This window comes from Polypterus senegalus, chromosome 9 (assembly GCF_016835505.1).
Source record: "Polypterus senegalus isolate Bchr_013 chromosome 9, ASM1683550v1, whole genome shotgun sequence".
NCBI lineage: Eukaryota > Metazoa > Chordata > Cladistia > Polypteriformes > Polypteridae > Polypterus > Polypterus senegalus.
In genome coordinates this window covers 170,879,344-170,905,482 of record NC_053162.1, presented here as the reverse complement: position 1 = coordinate 170,905,482, position 26,139 = coordinate 170,879,344, and the positions used below count along the sequence as shown (strand labels likewise).

Sequence of the window (26,139 nt, the reverse complement as noted above, 5' to 3'; positions counted from 1 at the left end):
AAGTTCAACCAATCTACCTTTCTATTTATATAAATACTTGATAAGAAAGCAGTATGTGAACTGCACAAATGGGAGCACAAAATGGAATGATTTGAACAAAGTGCCATAGACTACATCAGAATAGTGAGAGCAGATATAGGAAGTCAGACAAATTAAGATGTTAACTGTCATAAAGAATAGAGACCTAAGGCCTTCCCATTTGGTATCTACTGCACACACTCAAGATTCCAGAGGACTTTAATACTCATATCTCATTGTGTTTTGGTCCCTGAAGCACTCTCAGTGAATTAACACTTGTCAGCTCCTTTATCCAGGCCTCTTATCTGGAGCTGTCTATCATTCAGTTTATCATAGTCCTTCTCTCATCTTACCTTTAGACATTTGTGATTTTCCTTTGCTGTATTGTTCTTGCGAGGTCACATAAAACACAAGGCGATTATATCCACTGTGAAACATAATAAACCAATGCATCTAGGCTGCAGGCCCTCATCCAGACAACAGATATGTAGTCAAACATTTTGCCCACTGTATGGGAACACTCATGAGAACCTCACAGCTCTCTTCTCACAGCATACTGTTGTCATTTACAGCTTAGCTCTCAATCTGGGGCGAGACGTTCTGAAATAGCAGTCTTAGGTGCTGGAGGGAACCTGGAAATAGCTGCAGGCCCTGCATTGGCTAGGGAGTGACGGCAGCAAACTCAGCTATCCCATTAAAGCTGCAAGGCTGACCCTACTAGCTGACATCTTTATTTAGAAGTTGCTATTTTAATGGTAGCAACTCATGTTAATCTACAGAGGTGCCTCTCAAGCGGCTTTCAGAAGACAGTTTCACAGCCACAAAGGGACAGTGTGGCACAATACAAATAAAGACAAGTTTATACAGAGTATACAACAGCATCAGCTCTGAAGTTTCAGTTCAATCAAACCAGCTCCTATCATCTTCCAGTTCATCTACTGATTATTAAAAAACCCTTCCTTTTATTAAGTATTACTGTTGCCCAGTTTTGATACCAGCTCCCACTAAGCCTTCAGGTCACTTCCCAGTTCAGCAACTGACTCTTACAGTGTACCTAAGTTCCCTTCAAGTTCATATATCAATTACTCTTGAGTGTCTGATTTACCTCCAAGTTAGACCACAACTGCCAGTATCAAGGGTCCTAAACCCCAACTCTGTCATCAATTCCCAGTGTACCCCCAGGTAACTTCTTAACCCAGGCACCAATTTCTACCACTTCAATCACCTGTATTGTTTTCTGGCTTAACCACCAGTCCACACTGAGTACCTAATTACTGCACACTTCAATCACAAACTACTGGTAGATTAATGAACTCCCACTGAGTTCAGCATCTCACCCCCAGTTTCTGTTCAGGCCAGGTTGCCACACCTCCTTGTGTCCTTCAGAGGAGAAAGTGTGGTTGAGTGGGTTGCCAGGAGGCTTGAAGCCTAAATCCCACTTAGTGCTGCACATTCACATGTCTGTGTGTGTGTATGCATGTGTGAGTGTTTGTGTGCATGTGGCTAATCCTAGTTTTGTAAGCATTCTCTCCCTCTGAAACAGCTGTCCTGAGAATCAAAGGAAAATAAATCCAGCAGGGTACTGCATCACCACTGCAAACCCATTCTTACAATTATACCACTGATATTAACCAAATTGATAATGCTCCCCCTTACTCTGCCTAATTCTCCCTGAAATCTCAACCCACCCCATACTTAACCCTGGGCTGTTGACCATGAAGGCAGTGCTTTCCCCTACTTCCCACATTCACTTCTTTCTCAGTTCCACTTGGCTCCAGTTCTTTTCTCAGCCTCACGTGACACAGTGTGAACATTACTTAAGGCAAGAGTAGGTTAGTAAAGGTCACATGGAAAGTGCTAATCATTAGCTAACACCGAAGAACATACTGTACCCACCTCAAGACAAGACCTAGCTGATATATATGAAGGTACTGGGCAGGAAGTGGCATGCAATTGATAGAAGAAAAAGAGCAGTAGTATTGGCAAGGGAAGATGAAGAATTATCGCTACAGACCACATGCCTTGCACCAGCCCCTATTGTGTGCTGTCCAACCTCCACTGCTGCCCCCATAAATTTTCTTTTTCCTATTATGTAAGCAGCATGATAAGATAAAAGAATTTTGATTAGCAAACATTAACTTTGATCTAATCGTGACAATCTTAACACAAACCTGTTCATGTAATAAATGTGACATGCTGATTCATTGAAGGTAATGTTTAGGCTGAAAACTGTCCTGAACAACTTTCTCTGTTTTGTAAGAATTGTATGAAACAATCGGAATTACAAAAAAGGCTCAGGAAAAGTCAGACAACTGAATCACACAGAGCCTGGAACCCTTTTAAACACACTGAATGTGGACTCTCTTTATATTACGTGTTTAAGAAGGCAAGTGTACACACGAGCCCCGTGGTACAAATGGACTCAGCATGCAATTCAGCCACCCAAAACCTAACCCACCCCAAGGCTTAGCAAAAAATTACAAGGAATCTCAGGAATGCAGCTGAGGAATTTCACAGGTGACCTGAACCTCACACTCTTACCACATGAAAAATCATCTTTGGAGTGGGAAAGTGCTACACATAGACATATGCTGAGAAGATTAGCTATACACAGCCTGGTGGGATATGCTTGCCAATAGGGCAAAAAACAAACCAAAATTCTGGCAGTCCATGAGCTGAAAATTTAGCAAAGAATGACCCTTCAAATCACAAATCCACTCAGGAGTCTGATGACACACCACCATGGTGTCCCATTAAAGGGTTAATATGACTACTTTGTGTTACATAACATCAGACATTATCAGCTACCAGCTTTAAGTCCCAAGTGCTTCAAAGTCATCACTGATGATCTAAAAAGTTCAATGGGCATTCTCAGTCCTCGGGTGGGCAACTAGGATGTGCTTTGCCCCCAAGAGTCACTATCTATATTATTGCTACTTATACAAAAGAATGAAAGCCCACCCCAAGCAACTTCAGGCCCTAGTGGGTGTTTCAAAATTCAGCTCCTTTAAGCCCATGATGCTGATGTAAAATTTAGTAAGATTAACACTGATCATGCGCCCCATCAAGAGTGGAGAAAACTACTTTTCTAGCTCCCTAATCACTCCATTCACCTACCATGCCGACTCCTATAACAACTATCTCAAAAGGGCAGAGGTAGGAACAGCATTATCATTTATGTATCAAAAAGCACCATTCAGTCTAAAACGCAAAACCCATTCATGCTTCCTTTACACCCACTAGTCATGTGCTGCACTCCTTAAAGAGGCACAGACTACAAGCTCGGACAAACTAATGATTTACTACACACATAAAGGAAAAGCAGACTGAAAACTCACACTCACAAATGATTTACCATCTGCATGTGAAAGCAGCACAAAATGAAAGCTTACACTCTAGTGATACTGTATACTGTACAAAGAAATGATGTACAAATGGTAAGCTTACACAAGGTATTGATTAAGCAGTGGCTTAAAAACTCACTGCTGACACGCTGGGTGCATTTTACAACAGTGCCAACTGAAATCTTAATAGTAAGACTTCTACATGCACAACTTTCAAGAATGTTGTCATGCACATATGAAAGAAGTTTGACCACTCATAACTGGTTTATACTGGAAGTTAAAGAAGAGGTGACTGATGCTTAACACAATGCATGTGAAAAAGTGCTGACTGACAGATTGTGATCTCTAATGATTTACTTGGCACATGTGCTTACATTCACTACTGCGCTTCTGCATTCCTGATCTCAAGAGTTCAAACATCATTCAAAGACAAGACTGGTTTAATGTACAGTAGAAAATGAAGGCAGAGCAAACTAACTAGTTTTCTATGTGCATAATGCCTTTCTTAGATAATGTGTCCACTCTAACTACACAGGTACTCTCACTCTTGATCTCAGAATGGACACAATTTTCACTTACTGCAATCTTTTACTATATAAGTAAACGTAATTTAAGACAGATCAGATGGATGAAGTTTTTTTTTTGTGCTTTAGCTAACTGATTACTGAGTTATATAACATTTTGGTCTAACGTACTGAGGAATGCAACGGTGACTGACAGGTCACATCTCACATACCAATCATTTACACTAAAGTTTGCATTGTCTAATAACACGCACCACTTCACTATCACTGTTCACTCACATTTTATTAGGTTTACTTTACACTTGAAGCAAGCTAAGACTTGACACAGAGCATTTACTGGAGGTTTGGTGATTGGGTTTGTGGCTATGCCTTTTCTCACTTCTGAGTTTATCTGCATCAATGATCTCAGACCTCACGCATTCATTGCTTACACCGATTGATAAACTTGAATCACTAGTGATGATCTACTTTTTTTTACATGTGCTCACTCGGAACTACAGAGATAACTTCACTCCCAATCTCAGAGTTCGCATAACAACCAGTCACACACAGTAACAGTGAAAGAGAGACACCTGCTAACTATTCGCGAACACCGGCACAGTAGTTAGGCTGAGTTCTTTCCTTACCTTGGCCTGATTGATAAGAAGTCCAACGAATGTGGATACCAATACAGAACCAGTCATAGACTGGCTCTTCCTACGAAGCTCCCTGCTAAAAAATGGAAAGTTAACAGTCGGCGGGTCTTCAGGAACCGTAACGGTGTAGGACTGGCGGAGGCTCGGCATGATAACAGACTCTTTAGGTTCCGTGGCTGCTTCTGGGAGTTCGACGAACAGCCGGCAAGGTGAGACAGGGGCGTATAGCCCGCCCACCGCGCGCTCGATATATCACGCCCTCCCGCTCTACTGAACTGAAAGTGCATCGTGATTGGCACCGGCCCACTCGGTGCGCGTCACCAAGGAAGGGCGTCGTCATTCACAGTCAGGGTGGGAGCTTTAGGGAAGTGCTCGCCGGACGTCCATAGAGCATTCTCGCAGCACATTGCGTACTGTCTACGCAATTCCACCAAGAGTATTACACGGTAATGCAGGCTGGCGTGCAAATCCCTGACATACGCAAACACACAACCATACAGACTTTTAAGATGCTTTTAGATATGCACTCAGACACGTTAAAGTAAGTTATAGTTCCATAAATTCGTTCTTACAAAACAACCATCAAAGCACCATAGGAAACAATCACAGACTGGTCTGTCAACTATACATTTTGCTTGCCACATTAAATAATTGCATATTGATGATGCAGTCATATATGCATCTGAAAAAAGAAATTGGTCTAGGGTTTAGTGATACAGAATAGAATAGGAATTGGGCATTTGTTGCTGTGGTATTACTGCTCTTAGTTTTCTGCTTCAGAGCAAAATATTATTAAATGATTTCCCTTTGTCTATCTGAATTGCACCCAGTTTACTTCTGTTTATGGGTCTTTTGAATACACACCTTTCTATTAAATATTTTGGAATTGCTTACTTTCTCTTCCAAAGGCTAGCTGCTGCTGCACTGGCAAAGTGCTTATTATACTGATTTTTGTCTTAGTCTAGTTGCAAGTAATTATGTAGTAATTCCTTTTTGCTCAGTTTTTTTATCTTGTTCTCTATGTCTTTCGATGCTTTCACCTTGTAATAATTTTTTTATATATATTATAATTTGCTTTGTATTTTTCAATTTGTATAAAGGCATCTACTAAATAAATTATAATAAATTTAGGTTTATGTACCAAATTTTTGGAGATACCAGTACAATTCCAAAAACACACACAAATATCATACACAGTAAATAACACCTAAAACATGCACACATCCAATTATCACAAAAAGCCCTAGGGAGCTGAACTTTTCTTGGCACATAAAACACAAAGTAGGAAACTCAATCTTTCCTGTGGTACAAGAAGACCTGAGGCTGCCTTTTTAATGTCATAGGACTGCAGATCTTATCTACTATTAGGCCATTGGATCAGACTGGACACAGACTCACCCTTTCTCAGACTCCCATTTAGAACAGAATTAAAGAAAGAAAGGTCAGCACTAATTGACATGTTGGGTTGAGAGTCTAAATAGGAAGAGGAAGGCAACCTCATGTATAACATGAAGGCTGGAGGCACAACAGGCAATTATTGGTGTAGATAGACCTCCATTTGACTGTGTATACTTTCACTGAATTTTCAGCTGCTTTGCTCATTTTAACTTTCACTCATATTTCACATTCAATTACAGATTTAGGCAAATAATGTATACAGTGGATTCAAACAGCATCACTTTTTGTACACTTTGTGTTGTAGATTTAATTTGAAATGCATATATTTGCTATTTTTGCCTGCCAATCTACACTCAATAATCCATAATGACAAAGTGACAACATGTTCAGAATGGTTTTCACATGTATTAAAAATCAAACACTTAAATCTCTCTTGCATGTAAGTAGTCAGACCCTTTGCTGTAGCAAAACAAACTGTGCTTAGGAGCTTACTGTTTGATTTAATTCTCCTTGAGATGTGTCAAGACCTTGATTGGAGTACACCTGTGGCAAACAGAATTGACTGGACATCATTTAGAAAGGCACACATGTACCTGTGTATATAAGGTCCACAATTCATACTACATGTTGGGACAATTTAGGATAAAACCCAAGCCATGAAGTCCAAGGAACTCTCTGTGGACCTTTGCAATCAACTTGTGAGGCACAGATCAGGGCAATGGGATAACAACATTTCTAAAGCTTTGAGTGTTTCAAGGAGCACAGTAGCCTCAATATTGTGAAATAAAAGAAGTTTGGAAACACCAGGACTCCTTCTAGAGTCAAGCATTGTGCCAGCCTGAGTAACTGAGAAGGAAAGGCCTTGATCAGGGGTGAGAGAATAAGAACCCAGTGATCCACTCTAATGTAGCTTGACAAGTAATTTGCTGAGATAGAAGAACCTGTCAGAAGAACAACCATCTCAGTAGCATTCTATCAACCAGGTGTTTGTGACATCTGTCTTGCCTCTCTCTGACAGTTTAAAGGCATCTTAGAGAATGAGAACCAAGATTTTCTGGCCTGATGAGACAAAAATTGAACTGTTTGGGAAGAACTCCAAGTACTATAACTAGCAAAGTTCAGGCACTGCTCATCACATGCCTAATACTATCCCTATGGTGCAGCATGGTAGTGGTAGCATTATGCTATCAGAGAGCTTCTCAGCAGCAGGAACAGTGAAACTGGTCAGAATTATGGTAAGGATGAATGCAGTCAAACACATAAAGGTCATTGAAGAAACATGCTCCAGAGTATACACCACCTCAGACTGGTGTGACAGTCCTCCTTTCAACATAACAATGACCCAAAGCATAAAGCCAGGACAATGTTGGAATGGTTTCAGGACAAGTCTCTGACTGTCTTTGAGTGGCTTAGCTTAATCCCAGACCTAAACTTCATAGGACATTGGTGGAGAGACCTAAAGATGACAGTTTACAGACACATCCCATCCGATAAAATGGAATCTGAGAGCATCTGCCAGGAAGAATGGGATAAACTGGCAAAATTTGGGTAAGCAAAGCTTGTACAGACTTACCAAAGAAAACTCAAAGCTTCAATTGCTGAAAAAGGGAATGTTACAAAGTACTAAATTAAGGGTCAGAATACTTAATTGAATGAGAGAGTTCAGTATTTAATAAATGTGATGAAGACTTAATAAATGTGATGAAGACCATGAAGCGGCTGCTGCTTCACCACCTGAGGCCACAGGTCCGCTACACCCTCGACCCTCTGCAGTTCGCATACCAGGAGAAGGTGGGAGTGGAGGATGCCATCATCTATATGCTACACTGATACCTCTCCCACTTGGAAAGAGGCAGTGGTGCTGTAAGAATTATGTTTCTGGACTTCTCTAGTGCCTTCAACACCGTCCATCCTCTGCTCCTTAGGGACAAGCTGACAGAGATGGGAGTAGATTCATACCTGGTGGCATGGATCGTGAACTATCTTACAGACAGACCTCAGTATGTGCGTCTTGGGAACTACAGGTCTGACATTGTGGTCAGCAACATAGGAGTGCCACAGGGGACTGTACTTTTTCTGGTCCTGTTCAGCCAACATACATCGGACTTCCAATACAACTCGGAGTCCTGCCATGTGCAAAAGTTCGTTGACGACACTGCTATCGTGGGCTGCATCAGGAGTGGTCAGGAGGAGGAGTATAGGAACCTAATTAAGGACTTTGTTAAATGGTGCGACTCAAACCACTTACAACTGAACATCATCAAGACCAAGGAGCTGGTGGTGGATTTTAGGAGACTCAGGCCCCTTCTGGACCCCGTGATTATGAGAGGTGACTGTGTGCAGAGAGTACAGACCTATAAATACCCGGGAGTGCAGCTGGATGATAAATTGGACTGGACTGCCAATACTGATGCTCTATGCAAAAGAGGACAGAGCTGACTAGACTTTCTTAGAAGACTGGCGTCCTTCAACATCTGCAATAAGATGCTGCAGATGTTCCATCAGACGGTTGTGGTGAGTGCCCTCTTCTATGCAGTGGTGTGCTGGGGAGGCAGCATAAAGAAGAAGGACACCTCATGTCTGGATAAACTGGTGAGGAAAGCAGACTGTATTGTAGGCATGGAGCTGGACATTTTGACATCCATTGCAGAGCGATGAGCGCTGAGCAGGCTCCTGTCAATCATGGAGAATCCACTGCATTCACTGAACAGGATCTTCTCCAGACAGAGGAGCAGCTTCAGCGACAGACTTGCTGTCACTGTCCTGCTCCACTGACAGACTGAGGAGATTGTTCCTCCCCCACACTACTTGAATTTTCAATTCCACCCGGGGGATAAACGTTAACATTATACAAAGTTATTGTCTGTTTTACCTGCATTGTTATTATTCTTTAAGTTAATATTGTTTTTTATCAGTATGCTGCTGCTGGAGTATGTGAATTTCCCCTTGGGATTAATAAAGTATCTATCTATCTATCTATCTATCTATCTATCTATCTATCTATCTATCTATCTATCTATCTAAACTTGCAAACCTTTTTGAAAATATATTTTCACTTTGTGGTTATGGCTTAGTGCGTGTATCTGGATGGGCAAAAATTACAAACTTGTCCAAGGGGTCTGAATGCTTTCAGAATCCACTGTAGGTGTGTAGCCACAGGTAGACCCCACTTGTGCTAAACAACAGATAACTTGCCAAAGTGGTACATTTCTATTCAATGCATGGCTCATCATAAAGAGACACAAGCATATGGTACCTGATGCTCCACTGGGCTTCAAGCATTGTTCAATATGATTGTTGTACATCTTATTGGACTTCCATTTAGGGCAGCTGTTCCTATCTGTCTATGCCCCTACATGTACACATGGACATACATGGTACGTGATAGTTGACTCAAATACTTTCATAGGCGGGCTTAAGCATCTCTAACCCATTGCCAGTAAAACAACCCTACCTTAACGTTAAAGCCTGAAATGTGCACATTGTTATATTGGAGTACAGACCGTTCCATTAAAATCTCTTTCACATTTCAGCAGCAACAAGTCATGTCTATCTTGTGCAGCGGTCAGAAGATTGGGCATAATATGCTGCCTACTTGGAACTGTGGGTCTCATCAAGTCATCAACTTTAGGGTACTCACAGGTCACCAGCCCTTTCTGACCCTCATTGGAGCTTTGAAACGTACACTCAGACCGAGACTCCTAATGTGTGAATTTATTGGCAGAACATCTAGGCCTTGACTGCAATTGCAAGATAGCAAAAGTGAACGATAAGATAAGTGCTGCCTCAGGCACTTTCATTCTGTCTCATCAAAAAAGTGCTAGCATGACAAGGAGGGTAGAGAGGAGCAGGAGCAAAGGAGAAATGCTTTGAATTCCTGCTGTTTCGGGAGCTCCCTTTACCAGGACAAGAGGAGTCAGTGATACTATTAGGAAGTTGAGTGGCCTAAAAAAATACCAATAAGAGCTATGTGATACACATGAAGAATGCGGGAAGGCCTGCTAAACTGGACACACTCAAGAAAATATGCAGCAATATTCACTAGGCCTTGGGACTGCAGCCTTCTTCAGAAGTGAGTCATAATATTGTAGAAAGTAAAGAGCAAAAATGAACAGGAGGAGGAGGAGGAGGAGGAGGGGGTGGTGCTAAGAGAGATCCTGATCAAATGTATCTCAGAATAGTATAGAGTACAAGAGAACAGTGAACTTTAGTAGCAGCACTATTAATATGTAAATTAGATGAGAATGAACAAGTACACGAATAAGAAAATAAGAAAGTAAGAAGAATAAGTAAATGCATGGAGACAAAGTAAAATCAGCAGGCAGTACAAACACTCATGAACAATAAGTGACCACATGCTTTGGCGTTGAGCACAAGTTAAACCAATGAGATGTGCAAACATGTAGTACTACTGTAATGATCACGTCACAGAGTTCGGCTTTCACAGAAACCTGCCATTTTGTTATAGCCAGTCCTGCCACATCTTTGTATATCCTGTAGCTTTATTCTCGAGGGGACCAAATCCCATCAGATCTCAGAACACAATTTCCTACAAATATAATCTTTGCGTACAATCCAGTCAACTGTGTAGTCCAATTCTGTCAGCTCTCAGTGGACAGCACTCCTCTCACATTGTATTTTCAATTCTGTGGTTGCCACACAGTATGCACATGCGACCTACAAGTACAGTAGGAGTCTAATACTTACTCATCTGACCACACTTCACTTTTTCTCATTGAGCCCAAGTATGCCTAATCTAAGTTCCAGCAGCTTTACTTGCTGGTAATCAGATCCTGTCCAATTTCTAGTCTGAAGTTTTTCTTCAAAAATGTAACACTATCACACCTAAGTGTGTTTCATTTTAACTGTCTTGCTAGTCTGATCCTGTCAAATTTCTACAGCCTTAACTTTAAAGACAAATCATGATATTCCACGGTTTTAACCCCACACTTTGATCCTACTATATCTTACTGTTCTTCATCTTCAACCTGCAATCACGTTAGATTGGCAGCATGATCCTGTCCCATTTCTGTGTATCTGAGTGTTGTTCTCAGAGTCTTTCATATCATAGTGGTCTGCAGTTATACTTTTCCAGGAGTTTGATCATTTAATTTTTCTCTTGATTTAATTCTGTATTGTGAAACTATCAGATGCAAAGCTTTATCTTGTAATAGTATTTTCTTGTCTCATCTTTTTATCCAACAGTGTTAATCATGCTGTTTGACTCTGCCAGATGATAGTTTTCTGGAGTTTAAATGTCTGGGACTCTGATAGTTTTATATTTCTGTGCCATGCCTGTTTTCAACTGTGGGATTCTGATCTTGCCAGATTACAGTTTTCAGCAGTGGTAATTCTATAGTCTGATCAAGTGAGATGTTGATATTTTGCAACTTTAAATCCTGCTAACCTCCAGTTTACCCATTGAGATCTGATCTTGTCACATTTCAGTATCACATATGGTTAGTTTTAGGGTGTCTGATCCTGTTAGATTCCAGTTTCCTATGTCTTAAAGTCTTAACTTTGAACCTTCCAGATATACATTTTCGGCTCAATCTGTACTTTCTGGAGTGTTATTTTGGGTCTAATTGAGATATACTGATGAAAATGCAATTTATCCTCATGACAGAGTTGTTTTTTATTGATTTTAATTAGAAACAGATAACATTACATATAGTCAAGTCAAAATGCAACAAATCAAAACAAAACAAAATTTGACCCCCCATCCAAGAGAAAGAGAGAGAAGTCAGCAACTGAAGCTACTCTATAGAAGGGTATCCTTTTCCCCAAAATGGAAGCTTATTCTGAAATGTTATTGATTAAATCCTGCCATATTTTTTAATGTTTTGAACAGATCCAGTGAGAATTTGATTTTTCCAATTTCAAATAGTATACAGTAGTGGCCAAAGGTTTTGAGAATGACACAAATATTAATCTTCACAAAGGTTTGCTGCCTCTTTTTTTATGAAGGCAATTTGCATATACTCCAGAATGTTATGAAAAGTGATCAGATGAATTGCAATTAATTGCAAAGCCCCTCTTTGCCATGAAAATTAACTTAATTCCAAAAAAAAACCATTTCCACAGCATTTCAGCCCTCCCACAAAAGGACCTGCTGAGATCATTTCAATGATCCTCTTGTTAACATAGGTGAAAGTGTCAATGAGGACAAGCCTGGAGATCACTCTGTCATGCTAATCAAGTTAGAATAGAGACGTTAAATTGTTGTAATGAAGGCTTCAGGGCACCCAAGAAAGTCCAGCAAGTGCCAAGACAGTCTCCTAAAGTTGATTCAGCTGCAGGATTGGGGTACCACCAGTGCAGAGGTTGCTCAGGAATGGCAGCAGGCAGCTGTGAGTGCATCTGCATGCAAAGTGAGGCAAAGACTTTTGGAGGATGGCCTGGTGTTAAGAAGGGCAACAAAGAAGTCAAGAAAAATATCAGGGACTGACTGATATTCTGCAAAAGGTACATGGACTGGACTGCTGAGGACTAGGGTAAAGTCCCCCTAATGAATCCCCTTTCCAATTGTTTGGGGCATCCAGAAAAAAGATTGTCCTGAGAAAAAAAAGTGAGCTCTACCATCTGTCCTGGGTCCTGCTAACAGTAAAGCATCCTGAGACGATTCATGTGTGGGGTTGCTTCTCAGCCAAGGGAGTAGGCTCACTCACAATTTTGCCTAAGAATACAGCCATGAATAAAGAATGGTACCAAAACATCCTCCAAGAGCAACCTCTCTCAACCATCCAAGAATAGTTTGGTGATGAACAATGCCTTTTTAGGTCCATGGTCAGGAAACTCCTCAGACCTTAATCCCATTGAGAACTTGTGGTCAATCTTCAAGAAAAAGATGGACAAACAAAAAACCCAAATTTTGGCAAACTCCAAGCTCTGATTATACAAGAATGGGCTGCCATCAGTCAGGATTTGGCCCAGAAGTTGATTGACAGCATGCCAGGGTGAATTGCAGTATTGACTCTTTGCATAAACTAAATGTAATTGTCAATAAAAGCTTTTGTAACTTATGAAATGCTTGTAATTATACTTCAGTATACCAAAGAAACATCTGACAAAAAGATCTAAAAACACTGAAGTAGCAGACTTTCTGAAAACCAATAGATAGATAGATAGATAGATAGGGAGATACTTTATTAATCCCAAGGGGAAATTCACATAATCCAGCAGCAATATACTGATATAAAAAACAATATTAAATTAAATAGTAATAAAAATGCATGTAAAAGCAGACAATAACTTTGAGTAATGTTAGCATTTACTCCCCTGGGTGGAATTGAAGAGTCACATAGTGTGGGGGAGGAATGATCTCCTCAGTCTGTCAGTGGAGCAAGACAGTGACAAAAGTCTGTCACTGAAGCTACTCCTCTGCCTGGAAATGACACTGTTCAGTGGATGCAGTGGATTCTTCATGATTGACAGGAGTTTGCTTAATGCCCATCGCTCTGCCACAGATGTTAAACAGTCCAACTTTACTCCTACAATAGAGCCTGCCTTCTTAACAAGTTTGTCCAGGCGTGAGGCATCCTTCATCTTTATACTGCCTCCCGAGCACACCACCGCGTAGAAGAGGGCACTCGCCACAACCGTCTGGTAGAACATCTGCAGCATCTTATTGCAGATATTGAAGGACGCCAACCTTCTAAGAAAGTATAGTCGGCTCTGACCTTTCTTACACATAGCATCAGTATTAGCAGTCCAGTCCAATTTGTCATCTAGCTGCACTCCCAGATATTTATAGGTCTGCACCCTCTGCACACAGTCACCTCTGATGATCACAGGGTCCATGAGGGGCCTGGGCCTCCTAAAATCCACCACCAGCTCCTTGGTCTTGCTGATGTTAAGGTGTAAGTGGTTTAAGTCGCACCATTTAACAATTTAATTTAATTTAACAATACTTGTGTCATTCTCAAAATTTTTGGCCATGAATGTAGAACATTGGTTACCCACTGAATTAAGAGCGGTGGGGTTTTTCCAGTTGAGCAAGATAAGTCTGCATGCTAGTAGTGTAGTAAAGGAAATTACAGTTTGTTTGTCCGTCTCCACTATAAAGGCTGTCTGGGAGTACACCAAACACAGCTGTTAATGGGCTAGGAGTGATTGTGACACCAAGACTGTCTGATAGGTATTCAAAGATGTTTGTCCAAAATGTTGTTAATTTGGTGCACACCCACAACATGTTCTGTGGTCCAGTGAGGCTGAAGCTAGATTGCAACATTCACAGGTAGAATCTTGCCCTGGAAACATTTTGGACAATTTTAAATCAGACAGACGCGCTCGATAAAAGCTTTTAAGTTGAACGACTGAATACTTTGCACATATGGAGCTCGAGTGTATTCTGTGCATGGCTGCCTTCCACAGCCTCATGACAGAGTTATCCACATTTTCATCCTTATTGCCCTGCTATTGTTCATCATGTTCATTACAATAAACTCTCATTAACCAAACATCACAACTCAATTATGGTTGGTTGCATCACAGTGTGAAGTGTTTTAATCTCAAGACACCACACAATTTAATGGAATTATAAGGCAGTTCTCAACCCAGCCACAGGGGATGCACAAACCAGTGTGTTTCTTCGTGCTGGCCTCATGCCTGAATAAATGGGAGGGCTACATCAGGAAGGGCATCCGGTGTAAAATTTTGCCAGACCAATATGCGGACAACGATACAAATTTCCATATCAGATTGGTCAAAGCCTGGGTTAACAACGCCTGCCACCAGTATTGTTAGCCAACAGGGTGCTGGCTACTGTTGGCCGAAGAAAGAGAAGAGTTGGCGGGGGCAGACGTGTCCAGAGGCAAAAGGACAGGAGGAAGGTAAAGAGAATGGAACTGAGGGTAGGAATTTTGAATGTTGGCAGTATGACTGGTAAGGGAAGAGAGTTAGCTGATATGGTGGAGAGAAGGAAGGTTGATATATTGTGCGTACAAGAGACTAAATGGAAGGGGAGTAAGGTCAGGTGGATCGGAGGTGGATTCAAATTGTTCTATCATGGTGTGGATGGGAGGAGAAATGGGGTAGGGATTATTCTAAAGGAGAAGTATGTCAAGAGTGTTTTGGAGGTGAAAAGAGTGTCAGACAGAGTAATGATTATGAAGCTGGAAACTGAAAATGTGACGATGAATGTTGTTAGTGCCCTGCAAGTTGGGTGTTCGATGGATAAGAAAGAAGATTTCTGGAGTGAGTTGGATGAGGTGATGGACAGTGTACCCAAGGGACAGAAAGTGGTGATTGGAGTGGATTTCAATGGGCATGTTGGTGAAGGGAACAGTGGAGACGAGGAGGTGATGGGTAGGTATGATGTCAAGGAGAAGAATGAAGAAGGTCAGACGATAGTAGATTTTGCAAAAAGGATGGGCATGGCTGTGGTGAATATGTATTTTAAGAAGAGGGAGGAATACAGGGTGATGTACAAGAGTGGAGGAAGATGCACACAGGTAGATTGTATCCTATGCAGAAGAGTCAGTCTGAAGGAGATTAAAGACTGCAAAGTGGTGGCAGGGGAAAGCGTAGTTAGGCAGCATAAGTTGGTGGTCTGTAGGATGACGGTGGAGATCAAGAAGAATAGGAGGAGAGGGAGAGCAGAGCAAAGGACCAAATGGTGGAAATTGAAAAAGGAAGACTGCAAGGTTGAGTTTAGGGAGGAGGTGAGACAAGCACTGGGTGGCAGTTAAGAGCTGCCAGACAGCTGGACAACTGCAGCAGAAGTAGTAAGAGTGACAGCAAGAAGGGTGCTTGGTGCGACATCTGGACAGAGGAAGGAGGAAAAGGAAACCTGGTGGTAAAATGGGGAAATACAGGAGAGTATACAGAGGAAGAGGACAGCAGAGAAGAAGTGGGATAGTCAGATAGATGCAGAAAGTAGACAAAAGTACAAGGAGATAAGGTGCAAGGTGAAGAGAGAGGTGGCAAAGGCTAAAGAAAAGGCATATGATGAGTTGTATGAGAGGCTGGACACTAAGGAAGGAGAAAAGGACTGGTGGGCAAGACAGAGGGACCAAGCTGGGAAAGATGTAGAGCAGGTTAGGGTGATAAAGGATAAAGATGGAAACGTACTCACAATGGAGAGGGTGTGTTGAGCAGATGGAAAGAGTACTTTGAAAGGGTGATGAATGAAAAGAATGAGAGAGAGAGATAGAGAGAGAAGGCTGGATGATGTGGAGATAGTGAATCAGGAAGTGCAACTGATTAGAAAGAAGGAAGTAAGGACAGCTATGAAAAGGACGAAGAATGGAAAAGCCGTTGGTCCAGATGATATACCTGTGGAAGCATAGAAATATTTAGGAGAGATGGCAGTGGAGTTTGTAACCAGATTGTTTAATGGAATCTTGGAAAGTGGGAGAATGCCTGAGGAGTGTAGAAGAAGTGTACTGGTACCGATTTTTAAGAATAAGGGGGATGTGCAGAACTGTAGTAAGTACAAGGGGATAAACTTGATTGTATGAGGAAGTCGGGAGTGGCAGAGAAGTATGTAAGAGTTGTACAGGATATATAGAGGGAAATATGACAGTGGTGAGAACTGCAGTAGGAGTGACGGATGCATTCAACGTGAGGGTGTGATTACATCAGGGATCAGCTCTGAGCCTTTTCTTATTTGCAATTGTGATGGACAGGTTGACAGAGGAGATTAGACTAGAGTCCCCTTGGACTATGATGTTTACTGATGACATTGTGATCTGTAGAGAGAATATGGAGAAGGTTGAGGAGACCCTGGAGAAGTGGAGATAAGCTCTGGAGAGGAGAGGAATGAAGGTCAGTAGGAACCAAACATGTATGTAAGTGAGAGGGAGGTCAGTGGAATGGTGAGGATGCAAGGAGTAGAGTTGGTGAAGTTGGATGGGACATGGAGTTCGTTTCTTCAGCCCTGTTGGGTGCCGCCAGGAGGAGTTTACCAAGAACCTGGGGACTATTACTGTTATGCCAATTGTGGACGCTAGAGGCGCTGTAGCCCTGTTGCACCCACCAAAGAGACGTCTAGGACACACGTTTAAAACACCAAGAATAATTTCTTTAATAATAATCTTCAGTCATAGTGCACAAAGCACTGCACACTTCACAATTCTTCCAATAATCAATAAACAAATAACAATAACCAAATCCTCCACTCCCAGCAGCTCCTTTCCTCTACCACCCAACTCCGGCTCCACCTGCTGGGTTTCCCACAGTCCATTTATAGTCCATGACCCGGAAGTACTCCTTCTCCAGGTCAAACGCCACATCGTCCTTCCTCAAGTATCCCGGAAGTACTGCGGGCTTCCGTCCTCGTGACTCTGAAGTACTTCCGGGTTGGTGTAACAGTAATAATCCCCAGGTTCTTGGTGAGCTCCCCCTGGTGGCATCCACAGCACCCAACAGGCCTGAAGAAACGGACTTCATGTCCCATGCTGCCCTGCGGGAATCCAGGGAACCATTTCCGTCCAGGGGAGATGCCATCTAGCATCCCGGGGGATGTAGTGCCCCGAAAAAGCTATCCTTCCTCTTTCTTTCAGTCGAGGGACGTCCCATCCAGACTGAAACGCTGGCCGTCCATTACAATATATTCAGTCATTTTACTCTGTAAATGTCTACTTTGTGTTTTTAGTTATATTAACATTTTTCTAATTTTTTCCACAAATTGGATCTGGCACCAGATCTGGCACCTATACATGCAAGTAAGAGTTTAAATGTGCAATATTGACCCTATGAACCTTTGAACCTATGAATCTATAATACTAATAGCCCGATGATGACAGATAGTATTAAATTGAGAAGTGATACAGTGAAGCACTGCTGGTCCATAACCCCAGAATCTTAGGTTTAAATCCTGATCTGTGTATTGTCTGTTTATAGTCTGACTGTTTGAGTCAGACTTGAGTTTTGCTCCAATTAACTTCTAAAAGTTGGATCATTTCTGTTCTTGTCTTTTCAGATTTCATTGTCCAACTGCTTTAGCTTCAGAAAGTTAGACAGAGTTTACATACCATAATAGCATGTCTTTTGTAAAGTATACACAGGAAAGAAATGTTCAGCAGGGGCACATGAAACACAGTTTTTACTTATTATAGATTATACTTAAAGCAAGGTACAGTATAACCTGCTTTTCTGCCATTTCACAATATCCAATTACTATACACTTCTCTAACAGCAACAGAAAGAAAAACAGCTTGTAGGAATTATAACTCTTTTAGAGCAGTGCCTAGAGTTTTAAAATATGTACCTACACACTTATTGAACCAGAATGTCTTAGGCAAAAAGGATACATACATAAACAGCTTTGAGAGCCCTGCAGATGAGAAGGAAGACAGAGAATTGGGCCTCCAGCAGTGACTGCTATTTTAGAGAACACGGCTCCCAGTGACAAATACCAGGGATAGGCGGACTTTAATGGAATGGATTTAACTCTACTGGGGTAAAATGAACCCATTCTGTGATCTTCATGCCATGATGCTCATCTGCTTTCTTTCTATCTTGCTAGAGCACTGCATATGTGTTTTGTATTTGTCCTTGACAAGCAACTCCTTTGGGTGTCAGAACTCAGCTGTGCTTATAGTGGCACGGAAAACAGAAACTTGTAATGCTTAAAAACACTGCAAAGGGCATCCATGGGTTTTTATTGTCAATACAGCTGGCAAGAAGGCCAAAGATGAGGCATGAATAAATATGCTGAACCTTGAACAAGCTTTTAAAGCTAGTGAGCTTTCAGGTGTTTGTATTATTTTTTCTAATTCTTTTCTTATAAACCTTTGTAACTAAAATCTTTTATTTTGCACGATATTTAGTAGACAGCAATATACACTGAGGAGCACAGTGATTGATCTCAGACAGAGCAGCTAGATGAGACTGCTCACGTGATAAGAGTAAATCAGAAATACCCGTTCCCAAATTTTTGTCTCATTTGGTTTTTTTTGTATAGGGACTTTTCATATATAGAAAATGTTTTCTGAACTTTATATGTAATAAACACATGCCAATAGCAAATGAGCAGGTTCAGAAATAATGAAGCTTCTGCTGCATTCAATTTTGTCATTTAAGTACCAATATTCTTCAGAAGAACAGAAAAACAGAAAAGGGGGGAGGCAACATATGTAGTGTGAAGAAGGGTTCAGAAATGCATAAAAGCTTAGAGTGATGGTGAGAGGAACCTTATCAGAACTGGGTGATGCCAAGAGTAGTGTTCAGTATGGGTCAGTGCTGGGCAGCTGCTTTTTAATGTATATAAATGATTTGTATATATAAATAAAAGGCTGGTTAAGTTGATATCAAGCTAGGTGGATTGGTAGATAATCTAGAATCAGTCAAATTATTACAGAGGGCCATGGACAGCATACAGGCTTTGGCAGATTTATGGCATTTGAAACTGAATGTAAGGCAATGTAAGGTATTACATGTACAAAGTAAAAATGTTAGATTTGAATACTTGAAAGTAACTCCTATGAGATTGGCCTAGGATAAAAGTGGATTTGCCACTGTCAACATCCTAGCGGTGTTCAGAAGCCATTAAGAAGGTCAACACAATGTTAGGTTAGATAGCACCCCTGATGTGTAGAGTACAAGTCAAAAGAGATTATACTTAAGCTTCATAATGCACTGGTGAGGCCTCATTAATAGTATTATGTACACTGTTGGCCTCCAGGCTACAAAAAAGACATAGAAAAGACAGAAAAGGTCCAGGAAAGAGTGACTAGGCTGATTCCAGTACTACACAAGTTATGAGGAAAGATTAAAGGAGTTGAACCTTTTCAGTTTAAGCAAACAGAGATTAAGATGTGATATGACTGAAGTGTTTAAACATTATAAAAAGAATTAGTACAGTGAATCGAGTTTGTTACTTTAAAATGAGTTCAACAAGAACACAGGGGCACAGTAGGAGACTTGTTATAATTAAAGTTTGCAAAAACATTTGAAAGTTTTTCTACAGACACGTAGAATAAGTTACCAAATAGTGTGGTATTACATAAAAATGTTAGATTTAAATGCACAATGAGCGGTCTGAAACTTACCTCTTTGAGATGGACCTAGGATAAAAGTGGATTGTGAGCTCTAGGGCCCTTCAAAACCTAACTTTACATTATTTTGGAGTAATTGAATGGATAGGATTGTCAAACTTTGTTGAGCTGAATGGCGTGTTCTTATCAGATTTCTTTCTAACATTCTAATGTTTTTCTAATTTATTTTTAAAAAGCCATATACCATCCTTCATTTTCCATTCAGGCTCACTGGAGATCTGAACCCAGAATTCTGGAGTTGCTACAAAGTAGTTGCAACCTCTCTACAATACCATTCTCAAACCCACTTAATCTAATTCAAGGCATGCCTCACAAACCCTTGTCATTGACTGTGTAAACTTTGTACATTCTCTTTGTGTCTGCATGGGTTAATCTCTGGGTACTCCAGTATATCCCAAAGCTGTACAGGTTTGCATAACTGAGTGAACCCTATGGCTGACTGGCACCCTGTTTAGGGTTTTTTTTTATCTTGCACTCAGTGCTGCAAGGGTTGGCTTCAGCTCTTGTAACCCCAAATTGGACTGTACTACCATATTGTCCAAAATGTCATACATAAACTGAAAATATGTGGTTCTCATGAAATTCATAAAGTTCTAGCTTTTTCACTCAGAGATCATTTTTCCCTTTTTACATCCTCTTAATTGCAAAAAAATCACTTTTCTCAGTAAGTTTTTAATAGCATCAAGTCAATGAAACTTCTGGGATATTGATCTGGCCAGTTAAGTAGCAGAGGGGGTTGTTAATCAGTTTCTGCTGCTTTGGTGTTAATGAAATTAACAACAGGTACACTAGAGGGGCAACAATGAGACAACTCCCAAAACAGAAATGGTTTAACAGATGGAAGCCACTGACATTTTTCCTTCCTCATCTTTTCTTACAGTTTTTTTCACTAGTTTTGCATTTGGCTACTGTCAGCGTCACTATTGGTAGCATAAGGCAATACCTGGACTCTACATAGGTTGCACAGGTAGTCCAACTTCTCCAGGATGAAACATCAATATATGCCATTGCCAGAAGGTTTGCGGTGTCTCCCCGTACAGTCTCAAGGGCATGGAGGAGATTCCAGGAGACAGGCAGTTACTCTAGGAGATCTGGAAAGGGCATGTAGAAAGTCCATTACCCATCAATAGGACTGGTGTCTGCTCCTTTGGGCAAAGAGGAACAGGATGAGCACTGCCAAAGCCCTACAAAATGACCTCCAGCAGACAGGCCACTGGTGTGAATGTCTCTGACCAAACAATCAGAGACAGACTTCATGAGGGTGGCCTGAGGGCCTGACGTTCACTAGTGGGCATTTGCCATAGAATACTACAATTGGCAGGTCCACCACTGGTGCCCTGTACTTTTCACAGATGAGAGCAGGTTCACCCTGAGCATATGTGAAAGACATGAAAGGGCCTGGAGAAGCTGTGGAGAACATTATGCTGCCTGTAACATTTTTCAGCTTGACCAATTTGGTGGTGGGTCAGTGATGGTCTGGGGAGGCATATCCATGGAGGGACACACAGACTTCTACAGGCTAGACAACGGCACCATGACTGCCATTAGATATCAAGATGAAATTCTTGGGCCCATTGTCAGACCCTATGCTGGTGCAGTGGGTCCTGTGTTACTCCTTTTGCACTACAATGCCCGGCCGTATGTGGTGAGAGTATGCAGGCAGTTCCTGGAGGATAAAGGAATTGATACCATTGACTGGCCCCTATGCTCTGCTCACCTGACCTAAATCCAACAGAACAACTCTGCGGCATTATGTTTCAGTCCATCCGATGTGGCCAGGTTGCACCACAGACTGGCCAGAAATTCAGTGATGCCCTGGTCCAAATCTGGGAGAAGATTCCCCCAGGATACTATCTGTCTTCTCATTAGGAGCATGCCCCATCCAACGTTGTCAGGCATTATTTTGAGTGGCTGCAATGAAATTTTGGCACAATGGACTAGCTTGCTGCATCATTTTTTCCCTTTGCCAAATTAAATAGACTGTTTAGTTGACTGAAAATATATGCAATTGTTATGCCAGCAAGTATTAACTCTGGTATCAATACTTTATCGTGTATATAAACTAATTCAAACATATTTAAGTAGTGACTTAAGGTTTAATGAATCGGACCAAACACTTGTAAAGCTGCTTGCACTATTGGTAGTGTGAATGGAAAACTAGATTTTGCATGGGAAACCTACCTAAACACAAGAAGTAAATTGTTTAAAACAGGGAAGTCCAAATTTGATCATGATACTGGGAACAAATCCATAAAATATAAATAACATACAAACACACTATGTTTGAGACAGATATAGTGTGACAGGGGAGTATATTCTTTCATTAGACAAGAATAAAACATATGATCTAATCCATGGAAATCTTCTGAAGTGAGTTTTATGACGTTTATGAAAGCATTACTAGCATTCATTAGAACCTTGAACTGAAGTCTGCATATCTCCTTTATATCGTGTACAATGTCCTTCATTGTTTGTTATGTACAACCATTGTACTAAAAGCCAGAGCACCAAATGGTTACCAGTTAACTAACTGGCTCAGTGTTTAATTCTGATTTTGCAGGGCTCACAGTAAGACTGAGAGGTACAAATGCAAGGTTTATGACAGCAGCTATTGCAGGTACTCCCAGTACAGTGAGGTTTTTTGTCACACAAGTACAATATATTCAACAATGCAATAGCAAGAAGTTTTGAGAAGAATTTGAACTCTGTCTCACTGAACATACCATATTATTCTAAAATGATGCAAGATGTCTGATGGAGCCATTCTGATCGCTGTGTTGATAAGAAAATCTCTCAGCAGCTAGAAGACAGGTTAGTCAAGCTGACAGAATGCTGCAGCCCAAACCAGTGCACTTACCGGTGTGTGCTCTTATATGACAGGCAGAATTCAGTAGAGTTCACAAACTGCATAATTGGTTGCTCAAATTCAATGTATGCCAAAAAGAAGTGCCTTCATGGAACTGGTCCTGCTTAGAACTTTTACAAGAACATGCACTTTGTAAGTGATATGGAATAACCTGTTCTTGCAAATAACAAGGAAAGCACCAAGAGTTAGTGGTGAAATGGAATAGGAGACTTCGGGACATAAGGGGTGACAGTGACTTCACTGGAATGGGATTTATGGAAATACTGGAAATTAGAGGCTAAACTTGGGGAAGGGACAGTGGTGGTCTTACTGACACCCTACAATACATTGGAGAAATTGGTGAAACTTTTTCCACTGCAGCTGAGCTATATCTTTACCCTCTGATAAGGAACAGGGAGACTTGGCTTTCTTATCACTGCTGACTTAAACAAAATGTACATTCAAGAATGTGGACAAGAATATCAACAGTGCCATTTATTAGGATGAATTAAAAGTGTAACAGATTTCTAATTTCTAAATTTAAACACTTCACAACTGCATGCCACAGATCAAAAGACATACCTCACTGCTTATAATTATGTCATCCCACACAGACAAATCTCCAGGTTTGGCCGGGTTTAACCAAGCTGGGCCCAGGTAAAATGTAGGGCCGGTGTTGCCAGTTTTTCTGCAGACTAATGCAAATTTATAGTGACTATAGTGGACTTAGTGACTGTAGTGGAAATCTGGGTAAATGCAGGTGATATATATACAGGTTGGATAGACACAATAGTGTGAAAGGCTTTTAGAAACAGATCAAGAATTAGCACCCAAACTGGGAGAGGATTCTGGAATGTAGCAGTAGTGACTGATTGCTACAGTGGTGCATTTTCAAAGTCAGTGGTTAAACTGAGAGAGCTTTAGGAATAATACTTGGTTGGCAAACACCATGAGGTGTAGTGGTTAAGACACTGGACTTTAAATAAGAGAATGTGCAAAGTAGCTGAAATATATCTTTACAGACATCTTCAACATTTCCATGAGGCAAGTGGTCATCCCCAAGCACTTTAAACCCACCACCACCATACTCATGCCAAAGAAGTCCTCTGTCTTTTATCTCAAAGACTATCATCCTATAGCACTCGCACCAGTCATCATGAAGTGCTTCAAGAGTCTAGCCTTGGGCCACTTGAAAGATAGATTTACCACATCACATACTGTTTGCCTATTGCTCAAATAATTCCATCTACTTTTCATCTTGCTCTGTCTCATCTGGACAAAAGAGACAGATATGCTAGAAGGTTGTTCATAGATTTCGGTTCAGCATTGAACACCATCGTCATTTGGAAGATCATAGAGAAGCTGTGTCTGCTAAGCTATAACACTTCTTTATGCAACTGGATCCTGGGCTTCCTGACACAAGACTCCATATAGTTTACATTGGAAACACCATTTCCAACACCACCACACTGAGCATTTGGTGCTGCCAGGTCTGCATTCTCAGTCCACTTCTGTTCATAAATACTGGCAAGTAGGCTGTTTATAAACTCTGCATAAATCTAAGTGACAGGTCACTCATCATCACATAATCCTTTTTAAAAATATAATAAACTAATAACAAAATGTAAGTTTCTGCCCTATTCATATTTTATATGATTTTAAATGCTAAACACATTTGCAGGACCAATTCTGAGCACGTAAATTTTCATTTATTGGACATCAAAATAAATCCACTTTATTTCCAGAATTTTTTTATTTTCCGCAAGGGCCCTTGGGCTTGCAAAACAAACAGAAGCTGAAAATGACTGCTATCAGGTTTAGCAAGTTGTCCAACTGGTGCCCCCTGTAGGATATATCTGATTTGTTGCAAAAGTGACATGAACTGTGCTCTTTCACTTACTCTTTATCTTTTAAAGCTTGAGTGCATCTTCCACTTTAAGAGATACTTCCAATTACTCAATGGAGTCCTGGTGCTTGACGAACATTATGCCTATTGTTTTTTTATTCAGAACAGTTTATTTTTCATAGGCCATTTCGGCTATTAAGTGTAAGAGACTTGTTATTTTGTTTTTTTTTCTTCATTAAGAGCCTGTTTTATTTTGCTAGTAGGTTTATCAAAGATGTACTTTCTTCACACAGACTGATTAATTTTACCTATTATGATTTTTTTTCTCTTATTTCTTTCAAAATGTCTAGTATTAATGTAGCTGCTTCATTTTGAGCATACACAAATAAATTGAAAGTTCCTGCTTAAGGCATATGGCAGCATTCTGGTATAATGGTTTGAATTATGGCCCTCTCACTGTCCATGTGGAATTGGCACATTCTCCAAGTGTCCAAAAAAAGGGTGCTGTTTGCATTAGTATTCAACCCCACATGTTGATAGTATTTTGTAGAGACAGGTTTTGCAGGAGTTGACAGATGCAAGTCTATTAAAGTAAGCTTTGCACACTCTTCTTTGAGGGATTCTGGCCTATTCTTCAAGGCAGATTTGCTCCAAGTTGTTTGGGTTGCGCACTACAAAGTATTCATATAATGCCACAGATTCTCTGTTGTATTAAGACTAGAGACTGAGCCATTCTAAGATACTCATATTTTTGTCTTTAGGCCACTCCAAGGTTACTTTGGTCTTGTGTTTGGGATAATTGACTTGCTGAAAGGTGAACATTTGACACAACTCTTACTCTTTCTTGTTGCAGGAAACAACAAGGTAACAATAACAACTTTTTAGAACAAGATATGGCTCTTCTATTTCACTCTTCATAACAAAATATTGGCCTATAATATTTTAATGCTAAGATCACATCAGATTTTTGGAAATGCGAAAGTGATGATTTAATTGTTTCCTGCAGTCCTGCTGATTTAGCCATGAGTATGATGTCCAATATTCTACTGAAAACCTGACGTTATTGCAAGTGAAAAGGCCAAATTATTAAATTTCCAATAATAATTAATATTAGTTTTAGGATTTAATATTATTACTTGTAATCAATGAGGGCATCAACATGTCCCTTAAAAATAAAGAAAGAAACAAACAAATAAATAAATAAATAAATAAATAAATAAAATACAGTGTTGAGCCACACTCACATACAGGCATACAAATGAAAGATAATGCAGTGGCAACTACAAAAGATTGAAGATGTAATGAAAGAAATCATACTTCTATTTTTACTTTATGATGTTGCAAATTAGAAAACCCTACCCCTGACATTCAAAGGTTTTAATATCGGAACATGGTATGGTTTAATGTGGCAGATAAAATCATAGAACTCACATACTACTGCAGCAGCCAACTGCTTGCAGAACGACTGGCAACAATATGCAGTCAATGAACCTTCACCTGTTTTAAAGTGCCTCTTCAAACAAAACTTA

General features: G+C 40.6%; 1 protein-coding gene across 5 annotated transcripts in view; it reads right to left on the bottom strand.

Moving 5' to 3' along the window:
* The window catches only part of LOC120535973 (ubiquitin carboxyl-terminal hydrolase 2-like), a 72,956-nt gene that overhangs the window by 9,147 nt on the left and 37,670 nt on the right, over positions 1-26,139 (bottom strand). The window contains exon 1 of one of the 5 annotated variants that reach the window (XM_039764224.1): positions 4,513-4,751. The exons of the other annotated variants lie outside the window; for them this stretch is intronic. Coding sequence (XP_039620158.1) covers positions 4,513-4,671 — 159 coding nt within the window. The 5' untranslated portion in view covers positions 4,672-4,751. Of the gene's footprint in view, positions 1-4,512; positions 4,752-26,139 lie in introns of those variants that run through there. 5 annotated transcript variants of the gene reach the window in all.